The following is an 18,793-nucleotide window of genomic DNA, read 5'->3' as shown; positions in this document are numbered from 1 at the left end:
AAGGACTGAGTCATATGTGGTCTGGGGGGTGGTGGTGGCAGAGGACCTTCCAGGCAGAGAAGAGAGTGGGGCAAATGCCAGCAATGGGAATGCCAGGGCCCGGCATGTTTGGAGCCGAATGAGTGAGGGGACGAAGACTAGGAAGTGAAGCTGCGAGGGGGCAGAGTCCAGGGGCCGTGCAACCCTTGGTGAGGACTTTGGGGTTCATTCTAAGAGGGACGTTGGTGGAGAGTCTAGAACGGCAGAGCTATATGATCTGTCTCTTTATAAAATGACCTCTTTGAGGATGAGTAGAGTGTTCTCTGAAGGGCTTGCCAATAGGACAGTAGCTTTATGACTTTAAGAAACCTGACCCAGCTTAATCTTTGCTTAATGGTGAACATTGCCTGTGTACCTCCTGTGAGCCCACATGTGCCAAGCTCTTTAGAGATGTTATCTCCCTCAATTGCCATAACAACATTCAAAGAAGGCATAGTTTTCACCTCATTTGCCAGGAAAGGAAAATCAGGTTCAGGAGGGTTAAGTAACCTGCCCCAAAGACCAAGGGCTACTAAGTCAGGGGTAGGCTTGAGATGGCCTCCCAGGATGTCTGGTTCTAAGGCCCCCATGCTGAGTATTGCAGCACACAGGAGGGAGGGATGCTGGAGCAACCCTTTCCTGAAAGCGTCTCAGGACAGAGTGACTAGAGGTGCTCTGCAGGTCTGGGGAGCAGGGGTGGAGGGATGGGGGATCGTGGAAGTTGGCTCCTCTGACCACCTGTCTCTCCATACAGTGCTGACCAGGCCCTGGACCGGTTTGCAATGAAACGGTTCTACGAGGATAAGATTGTACCCATTGGCCAACCATCCCAGAGGAGGTAGGTCTCCAGGGCTCTTGGCCCAGTACATGCGTGTGTGTGTGTTCACTGTATCTGGGAACCAGCCTCATGAACCCATGGGGACTGAACAGTGTACCTATGTGGTAGTGTGCCAAGCATGCAGGTTCAGGTCCAGCCTGGAGGGGCATGAACTCAGGAAGCTGTGGGCAGCTGTGTGTGCCCACAGAGGGGCACAGCAGTTGGCTCCTGAGGTTGGTGCCAGAGAGCAGCGGGCCCAGCAGTAGGGAGTCGGGGGGTGCAAGAAGACAGCCTGTATGAGAAAGCAGTGCCGTTCTTGGTCCTGTGTTTGGATGGGTCTGCAGGAGGCTAGAGTTATTGCTGTCTGCTCTGAAGAGGTGACAGACACTCATTCATGATGAGGGTCCCCTTCTGCTGTGAGAGCTTTAAAATTTTACAAAGGGCTCTCAGCGATGTGGTCCACAACAGCCCATGCAGGAAGCAGGGCAGGGATGGGTTTCTTCATTTGTCTGGCAAATTTTTAATAGTCTAGTATGTTCCAAGTGCTGGCAATGTCTAGTTGAATAGGATGATCTTTAGCCCTTAGTAAGCTGTTATTCTGTTGAGAACTTTATACAAGTAAATAGACCATCAAGGTCATTTTAGACAGTGATAAATGCGTTGAAGGGGAAAAAGCCAAAATAGAACATGATGAGCTAGAGAGTGGGATAGGGGTGGATGTGAGAGGCTGATTCTGATGGACTGACCATTCTGAGAAGATGCCATGTAAGGTGAGGTCTGAGAAGGGAGAAGGAAGCATATGAGTGAAGGTCTGGGGTAAAGGGTCCAGGTAGCAGGTATGAAGGCCATGGTGTTTCATGGACTTTTCCAGCCCCTTGGAACACTGACCAGGCAAAGCAGGACCCCCTAGCCACAGGTCCTGGAGCTTTGCAACCTCTCCAGGCAGGGGATTCCCAGCTCACACCCCATCGCCTCCATCTTGCCTGGCTAGAAGTGTGCTGGCTCCACTGGGGACTGTGTTTCTGCCATTGTAGCAGGAAGCCCAAGCAGAAGTGAACGAGTCCTTAGGCCACCAGGGCCTTACAAGCAGCACAGGGCAGTGGGTAGCTAGCTTCTGGGTCAGAGATCAGAAAGGGAATATCTTTCTGTGCAGAAAATTCTGACTAGGCTGCCAGACACAGCAGCAGTGGTTCAATGAGAGTCTTCCCAGGGAGGAAAGAACTGCTGTTCAAGATCCTGGCTTGCTACATATGGCTGGTGGCCTTGGTCACGAGTCTGGCCCTTGGCCTTAAAAGATTAGATTCAGATAAGAGGAGCATGATGTTTATGATGGTACAATGTGGCGTGGAGAGTGTGGGCAGGGCAGTCACATCTCTGCAGCTAAAAGCCTGGAGGACAGGGATTAGTGTTACTCTCAGGAATAGGATGGTTCAAGGATTTCACCGTGCTCAGTATGTGCTTACATAGCGTGCCACTGGGGTGTGTGTGTGTCTGTGTTTACATTATCTGCCTTGTATCTGCCTTGCCACTCGTATCTGTAGCTGCATCTGCTCAGGGGTGGGTAATTCTGTCTGTGCTCAGATGTGGAAGTGCGACCGTTGGGGAAGTGGCGTTCGTTGCCACTTTCCCGCCTTGTCAGTGTTACTTCCAGGGATTGGATCAGCTGGAGGAGTGGAGCGCAGGGAGAGAGGGAGGGAGGAGCTTTGCCTGCAGCTCCCCCACTCATTGTCACCCCACCCCCGGGTTCATTGTCCCCAGCACACAGACACATCCTGTTGGCACGATCAGAAGATCTGATAGGAACCTGCCATTCCAGGTTTCCGGTTTGAGCAACGGGGCTGGGGGCTGGGTAGGGGCTTGAATAGGAGCTGGCGCTGCCCATCAGATTATCTTGCTAGGGTAGTCCAAGGTGGCCCCACCCCAGCCCAGGGACAGAGGCCCACAGGCCTGGAAGTGGGCCAAGGAGCTGAGAGTCAGGACGAGACCATTGTCAAGGTCATGAGGGTTCTGGTCCCACTCACCTCAAATCAGAATACATTTTGATTGGTCCAGCTGACCCAGAGTGGCATCCTCTGGCCAGTCAGGAGAGGAGGAAAATCAGAATACATTTTGATTGGTCCAGCTGACCCAGAGTGGCATCCTCTGGCCAATCAGGAGAGGAGGAAGCACTGACCAAATGGACTGGCCCCTCCTTCTAGTAGACGCGTAGGGGTCAGACTGCTTCCCTGCTCCTCCCACCCGCTCCCCTCTCACCTCTGTGCCCTCTTGCTGTGTCTTTGGGAGGCTTATGACTCTTTCTGGATTAGTTTTCCCTTTCTTCTAGGAGTGGGGGTGGCTTTTCCTTCCAGTCTTCTAGCGAGATCCTTGTTAAGGGAATCGGGGAACGTTGACTCTAAAGATAGGACTACTTAGTGGAAGTTAGATATCCTTCAGTATGGAATGAAGTGATACAGAGTAACTTTGTACCCTTTTTGTGTGAGTGTTGAGTCGCTTCAGTTGTGCCTGACTCTTTGCGACCCCATGGATGTAGCCCACCAGGCTCCTCTGTCTGTGGGATTCTCCAGGAGAAAAAAAGTGAAGGACTAAAATTATTAAGCTCTTACTATTTGCTATATTGTTATGTGGCTGGTGCGTCTGTAGGGACAGAACTGGGGCCTGTGGGTACAAATGTAAACTTGGTTTGGGCTGGGGGTCAGGGTGTCAGAGCTGTTTGATGGTTGATCATCCTGCCTTGTTCTGTAGTGAACAGCTAAATGATGCCTGTCAGGGATGTGTGGCAGGAAATTTGGTCCAGCTGGAGATTCCTGGGCTGAGAGTGAAGCAGGAAAGAGATGGCCACATTGACCACCAGGGGGTGCTGGAGAACCCCAAGTGGGAGGTTTGGCTGGACTCCGCTCTAGGTGTATCAGTACCTGTAGCAGCAAGGGTGGAGACCCCAGGTGTCAGGAGACCTGGGGACTGATGGAGATGGTGGGGAGTCGGCAGGGCCACCCAGGGCAGTGTGCTGGGGAGAGAGAGAACAGGATGGTTGTATTCTAGTACAGGCCTCCCTGGCTGAAGCTGCCCCTCTCCTTGCTCCAGGTACGTGCATTATTTCAGCGGCCTGCTCTCTGGCTCCATCAAAATGAACAACAAGCCCTTGTTTCTGCACCATGTGATCATGCACGGCATCCCCAACTTCGAGTCTAAAGGAGGTGACTCTCTGAACCCCCGGCTTCCATTCTCCTCCTGTCTTCCGTCTCTTTCTCTGAGGAGGCAGCGTTAGGTGGTAAAAATGCTGGCTAGCTGCCAAGCCTTAGGCTTGGAGTCTCAACTGTGCCACTTCCTGTTTCTTTGCACCCCAGTTGATTCATCTGCAGAGTGGGTTTAATACTGGCAGTGCCTGCCGGCAGGTGACGCTGGATGTGACCACGTTCTTAAACTCAAAATGTCTATATTATTTTGTTATTATTTTACAAATATTGATTTATTTATTTAATTTTGGCTGCGTTGGGGTTCGTTGCGGAATATGGGGTCTTTCGTTGCAGCACGCAGGCTTCTCTCTAGTTGTGTGCGGGCTTAATTGCCCCGTGGCAGGTGGGATCTTAGTTCTCCGATCAGGGATCAAACCCGTGTCTCCAACACTTGAAGTCAGATCCTTAACCATTGGACCACCAGGGAAGTCCCTCAAAATGCCTTTAATGAAAAGTTGGCATTTTTTTGCTCTTTCTTTTCCCATTTCTCCTTCCTCTTTTCCTCCTTCCCCTGCTCATGTTTCTTCCTCCCGATTGGTACTTCCTTCCTGCATCTCTCCTCTCCCCCTTCCTCCTCTTGCTGTTTCTGCTGTCTTGGCTAACACCACCCCTCCTTTACAGGGTGTCGACCATTTCTCCGGATCTACCAGGCCATGCAACCTGTCTACACATCTGGCATCTAGTAGGTATTCCACAGGAGTGAGAGGCCAGGAATGTTGGAGAACTGAGGCTGAGGACTGGGGACGGATTGGAGGGCCATCTAGAACCTTCTCTAGGAGGAGGGCTGAGGGATGCGTCAGTGAGCTTCCCCGACAGCCCCCTGGGGGAGGGGCAGCTGGAAGAAGGTACACTGCTCAGCCCCCTTAGCAGCCCTCTGTCCCTCTACCCGCCTCTCTCCCATAGCAACGTCCAAGGAGACAGCCAGACCAGCATCTGCATCACCATTGAGCCTGGGCTGCTCTTGAAGGGAGACATCTTGGTGAGTCACTCCTTCGTCTCAAGCTCTCCCCCGCCCCCCACTGTTTATTTTTTTCTTTCTTTTTTCATCCTGCTCCCCTCCTGTCTCTGGATAAGTGTGTCACTCCTGGTGGGCCACCAGCCTTGGGGGTGTTGACTGGCTCTCAAGGGCCCCGCAAGGCCTTCCAGCCTGGAAGGTCCTTGTCCATCCACTTCCTCACAGTGGGATATGCCTTCCCTGGGCTTGCCTCTTGTTCTGGAGCATCTCCAGGGAAATACGGCTCTGTGTGAGCTGTTACCTCTGGGCTTCCTGCTGGTGACCAGGACTGCCTCAATTCCAGCTTCACTCCTACTTGCAATTTAAATCCTCTTCTACTTTCTCCATTTTGACTGTTGTGCAGGAACTTCTTTTTAAAAAAATTTTATTTTTTATTGATTGATGATTGCTTTACAATATTGATTTGATTTCTGCTGTACATCAACATGAATTAGCCCTAAGTGTACATATTTCCCCCTCCCCTGAACCTTTCTCCCACCTGTTCCCACACCTCCAGAGCCCCGGTTTGAGTTCCCTGAGTCATACAGCAAATTTCCATCGGCTATCTGTTTTGCATGCAGGAACTTTTCAGGAGGGTAGTTTTGTCCCCACAGGGCAGGACTGGCCTCCAACCTCTGCTGTTCTGGAAGTTTCCCCAGAGAGCTCTGAGATCCTGTTGGGGATGGGTGACCGCTCCCTCAGTGGGTTTGGGGCCCAGAAATGGAGCTGATAAGGAGGCGCCCTGGAACGAACCTCCTACCCCTGGGCCCCTGATGGGCTCTGCTGTCTCTCCCACCAGCTGAAGTGCTACCACAAGAAGTTCCGGAGCCCAGCTCGAGATGTCATCTTCCGAGTGCAGTTCCACACCTGTGCCATCCACGACCTGGGAGTTGTCTTTGGGAAGGAGGACCTTGATGATGCCTTCAAAGGTAGGCTTGTTGAGTAGACAGGCAGGCGTAGCAAGGATTAGTTACACCACTGGACAGAAGGACCTAACGGAGGGGCTGCGGCAGCAGTGAAGGGTGACCGTTTTCCCAGGGGAAGGGGGGTGATCAGGGAGCCGTCTCTCTTTGGCTCTTTCCTCTATCCATTAGGTTTTATCTGCATCACATTCAGGTCTGGGACATGTCTACATCCATTCACCCATGTATTCATCTATCTATACACCCACCAGCATCACCTGAGTGTCTGTATGTGCCAGGCGTGTGCTAGACCCTGGCGATACAAACGGAAAGAAGTCAGGCCCTATCCTTAGGCAGCTCACAGCCTTACGGGAGGAAGAGACACACAGACGTGATACTGTGAAGTGATGCCTGCAGTGATGGAGATGTGCACGGGCGTGACAGGTGGTCCAGTGAGGGGACGCCACCCCTGCTGTAACTTCCCTTCTGACAAGCAGTGGGTGTGATCTGTGTCCAGACTGAGTTCAGGCGGAGATCAGAGCATGGGGCTGGAGCTCTGAGGAGGGGAGGCCTGAGCCCCCAGTGTGGTCTGGCTCATGCAGGGAGAACGATATTTCTATGAAGAGGTTTCCCTGTGCTGGAGCCAGGAGGGCAAACGCAGAAGATGCTGTTATATTTGCAGAAGAGAATGTAAATGTTGTCAGTCCTAACAAGGAAGGCAAAGGAATAACTGATAAGATAAAAGGGTTGCGGAGAGGTGGGGGGAGGGAGGGGCAAAAATTTTCTCCTCCTGTAGGGAGGGAGTCAGGACACGATCAAAAATGGACAGATCAAGAAATAGAGGCTCAACTGCAATATTTAAAGTTTCAGAGGTAATCAGAAGGGTGATTAATAATCATAACAAGATTTAAGAAGGGAGGTGGGAATACTATAAGTGGTCCAAATTATTTATCTTCATAGTGTTGCATCAATGAAGATTATTTAAAACTGATTTAAAATAGTGGCATAAAAACTGTGGTTATCATATAGAGTCTTAGAGGTAGCTGCTAGTAGAACAGAAAATAGAAATGGTAAGAAGTGGTTACCTTAAGTAGATAGGACTGGACTAAGGTGGGCAGGAGACTTGGCATCATCCTACATATTACTCATTATATTATGAACTATGTATATGTATGTTGGGCTTCCCTGGTGGCTTAGTGCCAAAGAATCCGCCTGCCAGTGCAGGAGATGCAGGTTCGTTCCCTGAGTCAGGGAGATCCTCTGGAGAAGGAAATGACAACCTATCCCAGTATTCTCGCCTGGAAAATCCCCTGGACAGAGGAGTCTGGAGGGCTACAGTCCATGGGGTTGCAAAAGACTCAGACATGACAACAATAAATACGTATATTACTTTAATCCTTTCTAGAAGAAAACTTTCTCTGGCGTCCTTTTTTGGGAATTGGTTGCCCATTTTTGTTTTCCTTCTCCTTTTTCAGACGATCGATTTCCAGAATACGGCAAAGTTGAATTTGTATTTTCTTATGGACCAGAGAAAATTCAAGGTAAAAGCTGAGTGAGAACCCATTGATTCACTCCCTTCTCTCCATCCGGCCCTGCTCCACCTCAGCTCACCTCCACCATTTCCCCACTGGTCTGCTCTACAAATATCAAGTCACCTGTGGTTGAGAGGCAGACCCCCAGTAGAGGATCTGGGTATCATAGTGGACCCCCAGCTAAACATGAACCAGTGACTTAATCTCTGGATAATAAAAATACAAAAGTAGACAGGCGCTGGGTTGGATAAACTATTTTGGCCTCATTAAGTCATCATCCTATTCTATTCAGAGACTGAGCGCCGTGGTGGATGGAGTGAGTGGCCAGGGGACACTCATAGGTGCTGGATGGACGATAAGTATTTATGAGAACTGAGGTGGTTCAACCTGAAGATGAGAAGGGCAATTTAATAATAGCTGTTAAGCCTTTAGACTGGTTATATGTGGAGACCAGTTGTTCGCCATCTTATTTGGGAACCAAATAGGAAGAGATGAAGTCAGGTTACAGACAGAGGGACTCTGGGCAGATTAAAGAAAGGACTACTGGGTCAGAAGGGTAACTCGCCCCAGAAGGCCTGACTTGTAGCTTTTCTGTCCACATCCTGGGCTTTCTCTGAAAGTGTAGGCGAGATTCTGCCTCTCTCTTCAGATTTCTGCCTGGAGGAGAGAGCCTCTTAAGTGGAGGGGCAGGGGGATGGCTGGGATGACCTGTGTGCTCTCAGTGTCAAGGCTGTGACTTGCCTGCTGTCCCTGGCCCCGTGCAGCCCACTGCAAGTCTCTCCCACCCTCCCCTCTGACTCCAGGGCCAGCCTCTCTGGACTCTTGGCACTGTCACAGGGTCCCCTGGGGCACAGAAGAGAAAGAGGCAGCCACTCAGCCAGAGAGCTCCCCCCCAGCTCTGCTCCGGGGGGTCTTTGTTGCTCAGTGCTGCTGTCCTGATTTACCCTTATGACCTGGTGTGAGCTTTTTCAAGAATGTAAGAAACCAGACTCCTGGGTTCTCCATCCAACTTAAGCCCCTGGTTCCACCCTGCATGGTCAAGAAAATGAGAAGTCTCTTGGGGAGCATCCTTGGGGAGCTTGTTGGCTTCCTCTGTTTCTCCAGCTGCTGATCTGTTTTCTTTTTTTTTTCCTTTCTCTTTGCTGTCCTCTTCTCCTTTCCCATTTTCTAAGGCATGGAACACCTGGAGAATGGGCCAAGTGTGTCCGTGGACTATAACACCTCTGACCCCCTCATCCGCTGGGATTCTTATGACAACTTCAATGGGCATCGAGATGATGGCATGGAGGGTAGGTGGGACCAGTGACTTCTAATCCCTCTGCAATTGCATAGCCCTGCTCAGGTGGCCTTGGGTCTCTTGGTTTGCTAGGACACCATACTGGGTTCAGAGGATCGGGGGGACAGAGGAGAGGTCCAAGACATTTCTGAGAGCTCACGATTCAGTGGGGGAAGATAAAACTAAATGTGAATGTGTTAAGCTATGAGGGCAGAGCCAAAGAATGCAGCAAACCAGCCATAGAAGTGTGTATTCTTGGTGCCAAATGAGTCTCATAGGCAGCAAATGCTCTGAGATAGGCAGGGGAGGGATTCTTGAGATCTGGAGTGGTCTGGGAGGCCTCCTTGGAGGAAGTAGCCTTGCATGAAGCTTGAGATACCCTGCTGTGCTGCAAACACTGCATTTGTTAGACTTCTTTTAACCCTGTTGTTGGATTTCTCCAGGCTCGCTGCCTGAGTTCTCTGGGGTCAGAGCACTAGGAATGTAGACACAGTATTCAGGGCCCACAAGCTTTCATCAACAGCCAACGAAAATGTTTGCGAGCTGGAAACAAACCGGTAGGCTCCAAAATTTGAAAAGAAAGCAGCAGAATTGAAATTAATACATGTTTAATTTAGAGCAAACCCTAGCATTATGTCAAATGGTCATTCACAACTCATATCAGCTCTTGAGAGTTATGTATGAGTTCTGTTGATTTATGTGGCTCATTTGAATATGTGGGGCCTCTGAAGCGAGCTTGTCTGGAGCTCAGGAACTCTTGAGACGCCCTGTCTGGGGTTTGGTCACAGGCTTATTTCCGGTGGGGTAACTGAGGCCCCCTTTGATTTATACCCATGACCAGCCTGTGTTCATTAAAGGACACAAGCACCCAGCCTCTGTGCTTCTGCACCCAGCTGAAGCTCGTCCTGGGGAGGGGACCCTGGGCCACGTGGCAGAGCTGGGTTAGGTAGCCCAGGGGCCCTCACCCTGCCTCCATCTCCAAGGTTTTGGATTTGTTGACTCCACCCTGAAAGTCTTTTTGGCATTTTTCTGCATAAAGTGTCTCTCTCTGACCTTGGACACTCTAGAATGAGCGATGGAGTTCAGAGGGAGTGGGATGAAGGTGCTGGTGGGGCTAGAGTTCTGGGTTTGATGAGAGAAGTTCACGTGCAGTGTTGCAATGGTCTGAGTTTGTCTTTGTACCTCCTTAGTTCTTGCTCTTCTTTCTCCTGCCCCCAGAGGCCCAGACACTAAGCCCTGCCCACTATGCTGAGGCCGCCCCCAAAGTACTCCTCCCTCCAATCTCGTCCCCTTGAACCCAGTAGCTGGGAGGAGGAAGAGGATGCAATGAATCAGTCCTGAGGTACCGGTGGCTGCCAGCCTAATTGTTCATCGTCCTGGGGATGTTTGCATTTTTAACAAGAACACTTGGCAGTCTGAAGGAATTTTCAATGTCTCTCCATCTCTCCCTGGTGTGGATTCAATGCGATGATAAATGTAAAAACATTTAGTAAACTATAAAGTGCCAGGCAAACAGAAGGTAACATAATTAAGGGGAAAGGAGGGGCTACGGGAAGGATGGGACTTGGGTCAGAGTCAGCCTGAGGGAAGGAAGTGGGCGGAAGGAGCCAGAGGCTGGTACCAGAGGTGAGGAAGAGGGAGGAAGAAGGGGGCGAGGGAGGCCCTGGGCTCCTCTCCCAGCCCCTTACCCACCCTCCTTTCTCCTCCGATCTGCTCCCCCAGGCAGGGGGATGGAACCAGTGGGACCTTCAGGCCAGTTAAAGGTCAGCTTGTCCTGTAGGGACAGAGGGGCTCCTGTCTGGAGGCTGAGATGCTGGCCTTATGCCCGAGGGTGGGAAGGGAAGGCAAAGGGAGTGGCTCTCAGCCCAGCTGTCCTCCTCCCTGGGCTGCTGGCCTAGGCCGGGGGCTGGGTGGCTGAGGGGGTCGCCTCACGTGGTCTGGGCACACCCCACGTTATCCCAGTCCCACTGTGTGCTCCCCGCTGTTGCTGGGCTACATGCCCCACAGGGACAGGAGAGCCGGCCGGGTGGCCTTGTGGCGGGAGCAGTAATTGTTACTTCCATCCTGCTTTTCCTGGCTGGAGCATTTCTGGAAGGCTCTAGATTCTGGGGCCTAGTTGTTCAATTGCTGAGTCGTGTCCGACTCTTTGCGACCCCACGGACTGCAGCATGCCAGGCTTCCCTGTTCTTCACCATGTCCCGGAGCTTGCTCAGACTCATGTCCACTGGACATGAGTGGATGCACGCCATCCAGCTTGCATTTCCTTCTGGCTAGTTCTCTGGTCTGGGAGGGAAGCAGGAGTCCTGTATCTGTTTTCCTGGTTCTGGGCCTGGTCTCCGCACATGCTAGCGAGGATAAGGGTGCCTAACCCCCAAGACTCTAGGGGCGCTCAAGAGATGGTTCACGCTGGAGCCTGGGAGGGGCTTGGCCATTCGCTGGAGCTGGGGCTTGGCCTCGTGGGGCGTGATGTACCAGAGATGGCTCTGCCTGCTCCCCAGGGAGCCGCTGGGCCAGGAGAGGCAGGCCGACCCTGAGGTGCTGGAGTGCAGGGCTCAAGCACACGTGTCCACCCTGCAGGTGTCCCCTCCGCAGCTCTGTGACCTTAGTCAAATGATTTCACATCTTGTGTTCCTCGTATCCTCATCTACAAACTTGGGATGGTGGCAGTACCCACGTCCCTGGGCTATTGTAGCAGTTTTCATGTGAGGCAGTTTGTACAGTGGTTAAGAGTGGAGCCAAACTGTCTGGGTATAAATCCTCTGCCAAGGTGTCGTCCTCTGGGGCCCTCAGTTTACTCTGTTGTAAAACAGGGGTTTTGTCGACAGTTTATTTTGAGTACCTTTCGGGGAGCAGGAACTGTAGCAAGGCTGCCTGCTGTGTTTCCTTGTGAGTTTCTGCCATGTCAGTAGTGACCGTGACCTCAGGGGTCTACCCACAGGGCTAAGGGAGGAGGCCCCTTGGCCTTGGGAATCAGCTCTGGCTTTGCCACATGCCGGTCACAATGCCCAGCGCTTGATAGCCACCGTCTCATCTGATGCCCGCGGCCACCTTGTGAGGTGGGCACTCTTCTTCTGCCTGGGTGGGGAACTACATGCAGAGGGGTTAAGCGACCTGCCCAGGTTGCCTCACTAGAGAAGAGCTCATCCGTCATGGAGCCCAGTGCTGACCGCGGCTGGCCATCGTCTACAGCGCTTGTCCGGGGTGTCTGGTCTGTGGCGGTACCTGGGTCCTACTGTGCCCCCTACAGTCACCACCGGGCAGTCCAGGTCACGCCTGCCCTGCCTCTCAGGACAGGGGGGCTACATGCAGGGCCTGTGGCAGGTACTTAGCTGGGCTTTGGGGTCGTGAATAGCTGAGGCACCTCCCTGAGGTCCCCCTGTCCCCCTTATGGGAGAGGCTGCTCACTCAGGACAGCCTCTGCTGAGGGACTGGCCTCTCAAAATACAGAGAGGGTGGTGTATGCAAGGTAGGGTGATGACATTTCTGGAGGCTGTCTGCCTTTCCTATGTCAGGCCCACTGGGGGTGGGTATAGGAGGGGCCGGCCAGTCCCTCTGGAGTCCAATGGGTGACTCAGAGTGGTGGGCGAGGGCACCGAGCCCAGGTCTTGGCGACAAAGATTATCTCTGCCCTGGGCCCCGCCTCGGCATTCCCTGCAGTGAGAGGCGGTCAGCGCTGGGGCCAGAGCTCCTGCTCCTCCAGGAAGCCCTCCCGGTGACCCCGACTTAGCCTGGCCTCTGAGCCTGTTCTGTGTTTAACCCCTCCCTCGCTGCCTGCGTGGGCACCCCCTGGACCCTTGAGCAGTTTTCCAGTTCAGAATGCGTGACCCTGGGGCACTCAGTGTGCTTGGCCCTTCCCTCAGGGAGTTCTCCGTCAATCTCAGCAGCAGAATGAAGAAAGAAATCGTGTGAGGACTTCTGGTCCCTGCAGGATGGTTCCCCCAGATCAGGCTCTGGAGGGGGAGGGACCTGCCCAAGGGGGAGGCATCCCCACTTGTGGAACTCTCTTAGGACCTCAGCTCACGCTGTGGCCACCGCATTGCATGACGACCACACTGCACGTGGGGAGGGCAGCGATCTCGGCCAGGGTACGAAGATGAGAGATGGGGTTGGCATGTGGATCCAGGGATTGGCTCCAAATCCCTCTCTCCTTCTGGAGCTCAGCTTCTTCCCCTCCTCACACCCCTCACTCTTCACCTTAGATGACAGGTTCCCCGCAGGGCAGCCCATTTCCCTGGAGGACTGGGCCAGGAAGTGGCAGCAGGAATCAAGGGAGAGTGCGCCTCTGCCTGGGGGACCGCGGCTGCGGTCACTGTGCTGCCTGGGGCCATTTTTGCTCCTCTGCTCTTGAGCCAGAAGTGGAGTTGGGGGGTGCTAATGATGAAAGGTGAAGAATCCAGTGAAGAACTTTCTGGGAAGAGAAGGTTCCAGGCCTTGGGATGGGTGGCTGGGGGGAAGAGGGGGTGCCTGTCATCTCAGGGACTCTTTCCTTTGGGAGCAGAGCCCTCTGGTGGACCCGAGGGCCTGATGTCCTAGTCTGTGCTGGAGGCTGCAACAAAATACCACGACTGTTTACCTCAAACAACAGACATTCATTTTCTCCCAGTTCTGGGGCCAGAAGTCTGAGATCAAGGTGCGGGCAGGGCTGGCTTCTCCTGAGGCCCCCCCTTGGCTTGTCGACGGCCAACCCCTCGCTTGTGTCTTCACGTGGTCCTCCCTCCGTGTGGGTCTGAGTCCTCACCTCCTCTTAAGGACATCGCTTGTGTGGGGTTGGGGCCCACCCTTATGACCTCATTTAACTCAATCACCCCCTCTAAGGACTCTGTCTCCAATTACAGTCATATTCTGAGGTCCTGGGGGTTCAGACTTTAGCACAGTGATTTAGTGGAGGGTGGGGGAAGACATAGTTCAGTCCATCACACCTGGGAAGGGGTTTGCTGGGCTTCCTTTAGTTGGATGCCTAGGATCTTGGTCCCGAGTGAGGAGCAAGTGAAGGTCCGGGGTGGTGGAGGCAAGGAGAGCAGTCTGGTCTCCCATGAGCCGCCTCCTGTCTTTCTCCGGTTTGGTCTGGAGCCTGCCAGTTCAGCACTCCAGCTGACACCACGTTTCACAGCCTCCAGCAGCCCCATTAGCTCTTTGGCCTGAGTGCTAAAACCCCGTGCCCAGATCTCAGCTCGCCGTGGGTGGGAGCGGGGCTGTGTTTTTTGCCTATGGTGCACAGAGCTGTCTCCAGACTCCTCCAGAGTGTTCCAGGGCAGGCCTTCCTGGAAGCAAGTGCCAGGCCAGAGGGGTGTGGGCTGCCTCCCACTGCCGAGAAACTCACAGGTGGACGAGGCTTGCCTTGCCTCCTTGCCCACCCAGTCCTTCCCTCCCTTCCCCCACCTCCTTGGACACTTCACTGATTCGAGTTTCTCAAGACTTAAAAGAGGATTGGGGAGGAGGACTGGGGCTGGTAAGGCAGCAGGTCACTCAGAGCCAAAAGGAAGAATGAAGGGAGAAAAGACAAGACCGCTGTCCTGGCTGAAGATGGCCAGGGGACTGCTCACCACCCCTCTTCTGGGTTTTCCTCCTGCAGGATGTCCGGCGGCCCCTCTTGTTTCTGCGGGCAGCCCCACCAGAGCCAGGGGCTGGTGACAGGGGGCTGGCTTTTTCATCCAAGTCTCTTGCGCTCAGGCTCCCTGAGGGGCAGAGGCCCCTTCCTTGGGGCAGGGCTTCCGGCTCCCTGGGACCCGCACCTCCTCTGCACAGTCTTCTGTCTGAGCTGGAGAAGAGCCTCTCCAGTGGCAGCCAGGGGTCCTGGTCTGTGACTTCTCATCAGCTGGGCTTGTCCGAGGGTTCCGATTTGTTTTTGAGAGAAAGGAAAGAGGAAGGGAGAGACACACACAAACAAGGAGAGAGTGAAAAGGAGAAGGAAGCAAGTGAGAAACGTGGAGGGGCAGACAGACCCAGACAGATGTCGGCCTAGGAGGCAGGAGGCTTGAGTGTCTTTGGTAACTCCTTTTCTTTAGACCTGTATTATTTCCTGTAAAATGAGGATGGTGGGGTAGCTAGCAATTCTTTCCATTTCTTTGAGCTCATTGTTCCTTTTTGTGACTTGTGAGGAGCTAAGTCGGATGTGCAGAGGTTCCCTTCCTTGAACATGTATTGAGAAGCAGCATTGCTCAGTGGCTGGGTCAGTCAGGAGAGGCTTGGTTATGCTGCATAACAAACAGCCCCCAATTCTCAGTGGCTTAATCAACAGAAGTGTATTACTTGCTCATGATGCCAGTCCAGTGGGATTGGCAGGGTTCTCTGTTCTTCTTACTTCCTCCAGGCTGGTAGTGGTTCATGTCATAGGCTGGTAGTGGCTTCATGTCACAGGCGTGTCCACTTCGGCTGCTAAAGCAGGCGGAAGACACTGGGACTTGCATGCTACTTCAGTCTGGACAAGACACACTTTCCTTCTGCTCACATTGCATTGGCCAAAACAAGTCCCAGATCGATGCCTAACTTCAAAGGGGGTAGGGAATCTGTGCGTGGAAGAGGACAGAAATATCGTTGAACAGACTGTTGTCGACTCTCGGGACTAAGACTGTGAGATTGAGAATCAGGAGATCTGGTTCCAAGCTCTGTTTATAATTGTGTTCTTTCGTCAAGCCACTTTGCCTCTCTGATGTCTTATCTGTAAAATCAGTACAATAACAGTGCTTTCCTCCTAGGATTATCGTTAAGACTCAGTGAGCTAAGACGTGCGGAAATGTGAGAAGTAGAGTGCCTGGTGTATACTATGCTGGCAATAATCGTGTCTGTTTTTATTATTATTGAAGTACTGGGGGAAAGAAGATAGAGGTGTGATTTTGATTGGATACAAGCTCTTCTTAAGAAAAAACATTCCCCTGGTCCCTCTACTGTCTGGGAACCATCTGTAGCTGGTTCTGTTCTGGGAGCCTCACTCTTGGAAGTCAGGAGACTTGCCTCTGATACCAACTTGCTGGGTTACCTGGGAAAAGTTACTTTCCCTCTCTGGCTCTCAGTTTTCCTTATCAGTGAATCAGGCGGGTGGATTCCTAAGGGGATTTCCCCAGCGATGACAGTGATGATGACAAAGACAATGACAAGATGACAGCTGGCCTTGTGTGCCAACCCTGTGCCTGGCAACATTGCCTACATATTGTCCTCAAACGCCTACAGGGGCTACTGTGTGCAACCATTAGGCAGAAAAGCGGCACTTGTAGGGTGTGGTTTTAAAGCTCGCTCTGCCCCCAGATGACATCAGGGAGAGTCCCGTGTGCCTTTTCTAGTCACACTGGGGCGATAACGAGCCTCTGGGCAGTGATTAATATGCCCAGTGCCAGTCACCCAGAGTTAGTTCTTCCCGCTTGTCCACCCTTACTGGGCACCAGGTGTGGATGTGAGGGGTGGGGGTGTTGTGGTAGGTTTTTCTATTTTCCTGACTGATGAGAAGAGAGGAAGGAGGGAAGGGGTGGGAGCCTTCTTGCCTGCCTGCACCACTGTGAGGTTGCTCTGTGCGGGGACACAGGTCCGGGTGATATGATGCCTGAGTTCTTTGCCAGAGCAAGATTCTGGAGGCATCGAGTGCTGTTTCCTCCTGCAGCACTTTTGTGGGCATTTTGGAGGACCTCACCCCCCGACCTTGAACTCCCGAAGAGTTTCTCCTCATGTTTTCCTTCGGGTGGGTGACTGCAGCTCCACCAGAGGCTCGGGACCGTTCCTCGGCCCTAGCATCCCCTGCTCCCTCCACCTCCTTCTGCGGAGGCGGTTCAGCCCTCCAGGGGGCCCTCTCGGACAGGATCTGAGGCAGCCCGGGGGCTGGCTCTCGCCCCTGGGTCTGTGGGAGACTTGGGCGCTCTTGGGCTCAGCAAAGCCAGGGACTGAGGTGGCCAGCGCATCCCCTGTCTGTTCCCTGGCCGGCTTCTCACTGTGTGGACTTCCGGGTCTGTGCCAGGCCCGTTTCTCACGTTTTCCTGCTCCAGCCAACTCACACTGAGCTGAGCAGACTCCCTGAGATGAGGGGAAAGCCCTGGTAGGTGGCATTTGCAGCAAAACAGCTCTTCTCTCCGAGATGCCTGTTAGAACCCCCCCCACTTCCTTATCTTTTCATTCACTTGACGTGGATGTGTGTGTGTTGGAGGGGTGGGGTGGGAAGAGGGGTACTTTAGAGCCACAAACAGTTTTCAGCCATCTCTGTCTTTAAAAAAATTTTAAACGGCTAATATATATTCCCAATATAATATAATCAAATATAATGAAATGACATTACATTGATGTAATTTAATAACTTCCTCTATTTAAAGAATACTGTTCAGTGGGTTTTAGTATATTTATGCTTGTACAACCATCACCATAATCTGATTTCAGGACATTATCACCCACCTGGAAGAGATTTCACTCATTAATAGTCACTCCCCACATCTTTCCCCACCCCTGCCCTAATCTGCTTTGTATCTCTATAGATTTATCTGTTCTGCTTGTTTCATGTAACAGGAATTAGACAGTGTGAGATCTTTTGTGGCCTTCTTTCACTGAGCGTGGCGTTTTCAGAGTTCATCCGTTTTGTAGCACGTGCTGGCTCGTTTTGACTTGCTTTGGAGTACTCCATCGTATGGCCATACCACATTTTGTTTATACGCACATCAGTGGACGAATATTTGCATGTTTCCACTTTTTGGCTATTATGTAGAATGCTGCTGTGGGGGTTCGTGTGTAATTTTTGCATGTCCTTGTGTTTCCATTTCTCTTGGGTAGATAGCTATGCGTGGGATTGTTGTGTCAGATAGTAACTCGGTGTTTAGTTGTTTGAGGAACTGTCGGACTGTCTTCCAAAGTGGCTGCACCATCTTACATTCCTGCCAGCCAATGTACGAGGACTATAATTTCTGTACATCCTCACCAACACTTGTAATTTTCTGTCTTTGGAACTCTAGCCATCCTGGTGGGTGTAAAGTGGTGTTTTATTGTGGTTTTGATTTGCATTTTCCTAGTAATAAGTGATGTTGAACATCTTTGTTAATTGGCCTTCTTCTTTAAAGGAACATCTATTTACATCTTTTATACATTTTAAAACTCTGATTCTGTGTCTTTTTGTTATCATTATAAGTTTTTTAAATATCCTGAGAATATGTCCCTTATTAGATATATGATTTGCGAAAATTTTCCCCTATTCTGTGGGCTGGCTTTTTACTTTCTTGATGTCTTGATGTCAGTCATCCCTTTTTACAAGCCCTGCCTTACTTTTGGAATGTGTTATTCATTTTCCTGGGGCCTTTGTCATAACTGGGACCCAAATACTTCCATATGAACACCTGCTTATGAATGTTCCCATTTTACAGGAGAGGAAACTGAGGCAGTTACAGAGAGGTTAGGGACCTTGTTCAGACAAGGTAGATGTTGAAGACAGGATTCTGGGGTGGATGGGGGTCTGGAGCCGATGAGGGATACTGCTTCCTGTGATCTTAATCTGAGAGATTATACATCTGTAGCCTGAAATGCTTTAGGCTGCTTCGTCTAATCTCTTTCCAGCCCTGGAACTGGTGCCTGTACTGGTCTGGATCACCTGCCCCATCATACAGAGAGGGAGGCTGGGTTTCAGGTCCTTGGATGGTGAGGCAACACCAAAGCCATGAGTCCTGCCTGCCTCCTGGCTGCCTCAGCCACCTGCATGGCCCATGGCCCTGTATCTCCCAGGGCGAGGCAGGGCGGGGGTGGGTGGGTAGCAGAACGTGGCCCCTTTGGGTATGGAGTGAGGCAGTTGATGGGGACAACAGCCCCCATGCCCTCTTGGAAGAACACTCGAGCACTATGGTGAATGTTTGCCCTTGACATACTTTCACAGGGTGTGACATTCTTGCCTTCTGAACTCTGGGGTAAGATGTGGAAGAACCAGTGAAAGAGGGAAGGACAAGATTGCAGGTAGTCCCAAATAATTCAGGAAAAGGGTCCAAGGGTCCCAGAGTGGTACGTCTGCCCTTTATCTCTGAGCAGGAGGTTTTAAGGGGTGATTTTCTAAGCACAGGTGCTGAGAGCC

General features: G+C 52.0%; 1 protein-coding gene across 14 annotated transcripts in view; it reads left to right on the top strand.

Moving 5' to 3' along the window:
• Positions 1 to 18,793, top strand: part of TNS1 (tensin 1) — a 244,980-nt gene that overhangs the window by 153,357 nt on the left and 72,830 nt on the right. For all 14 annotated transcript variants that reach the window (XM_042244214.1, XM_042244212.1, XM_042244211.1 and 11 more), the window contains 7 exons: positions 773 to 856; positions 3,917 to 4,029; positions 4,690 to 4,750; positions 4,972 to 5,047; positions 5,862 to 5,991; positions 7,440 to 7,505; positions 8,669 to 8,785. In XM_042244214.1, coding sequence (XP_042100148.1) covers positions 773 to 856; positions 3,917 to 4,029; positions 4,690 to 4,750; positions 4,972 to 5,047; positions 5,862 to 5,991; positions 7,440 to 7,505; positions 8,669 to 8,785 — 647 coding nt within the window. The remainder of the gene's footprint in view (positions 1 to 772; positions 857 to 3,916; positions 4,030 to 4,689; positions 4,751 to 4,971; positions 5,048 to 5,861; positions 5,992 to 7,439; positions 7,506 to 8,668; positions 8,786 to 18,793) is intronic.

The sequence above is a fragment of the Ovis aries genome, chromosome 2 (assembly GCF_016772045.2).
Source record: "Ovis aries strain OAR_USU_Benz2616 breed Rambouillet chromosome 2, ARS-UI_Ramb_v3.0, whole genome shotgun sequence".
Lineage (NCBI taxonomy): Eukaryota > Metazoa > Chordata > Mammalia > Artiodactyla > Bovidae > Ovis > Ovis aries.
Note: the sequence above shows the minus strand (reverse complement) of the source record. Positions and strands in the feature narration are given on the sequence as shown.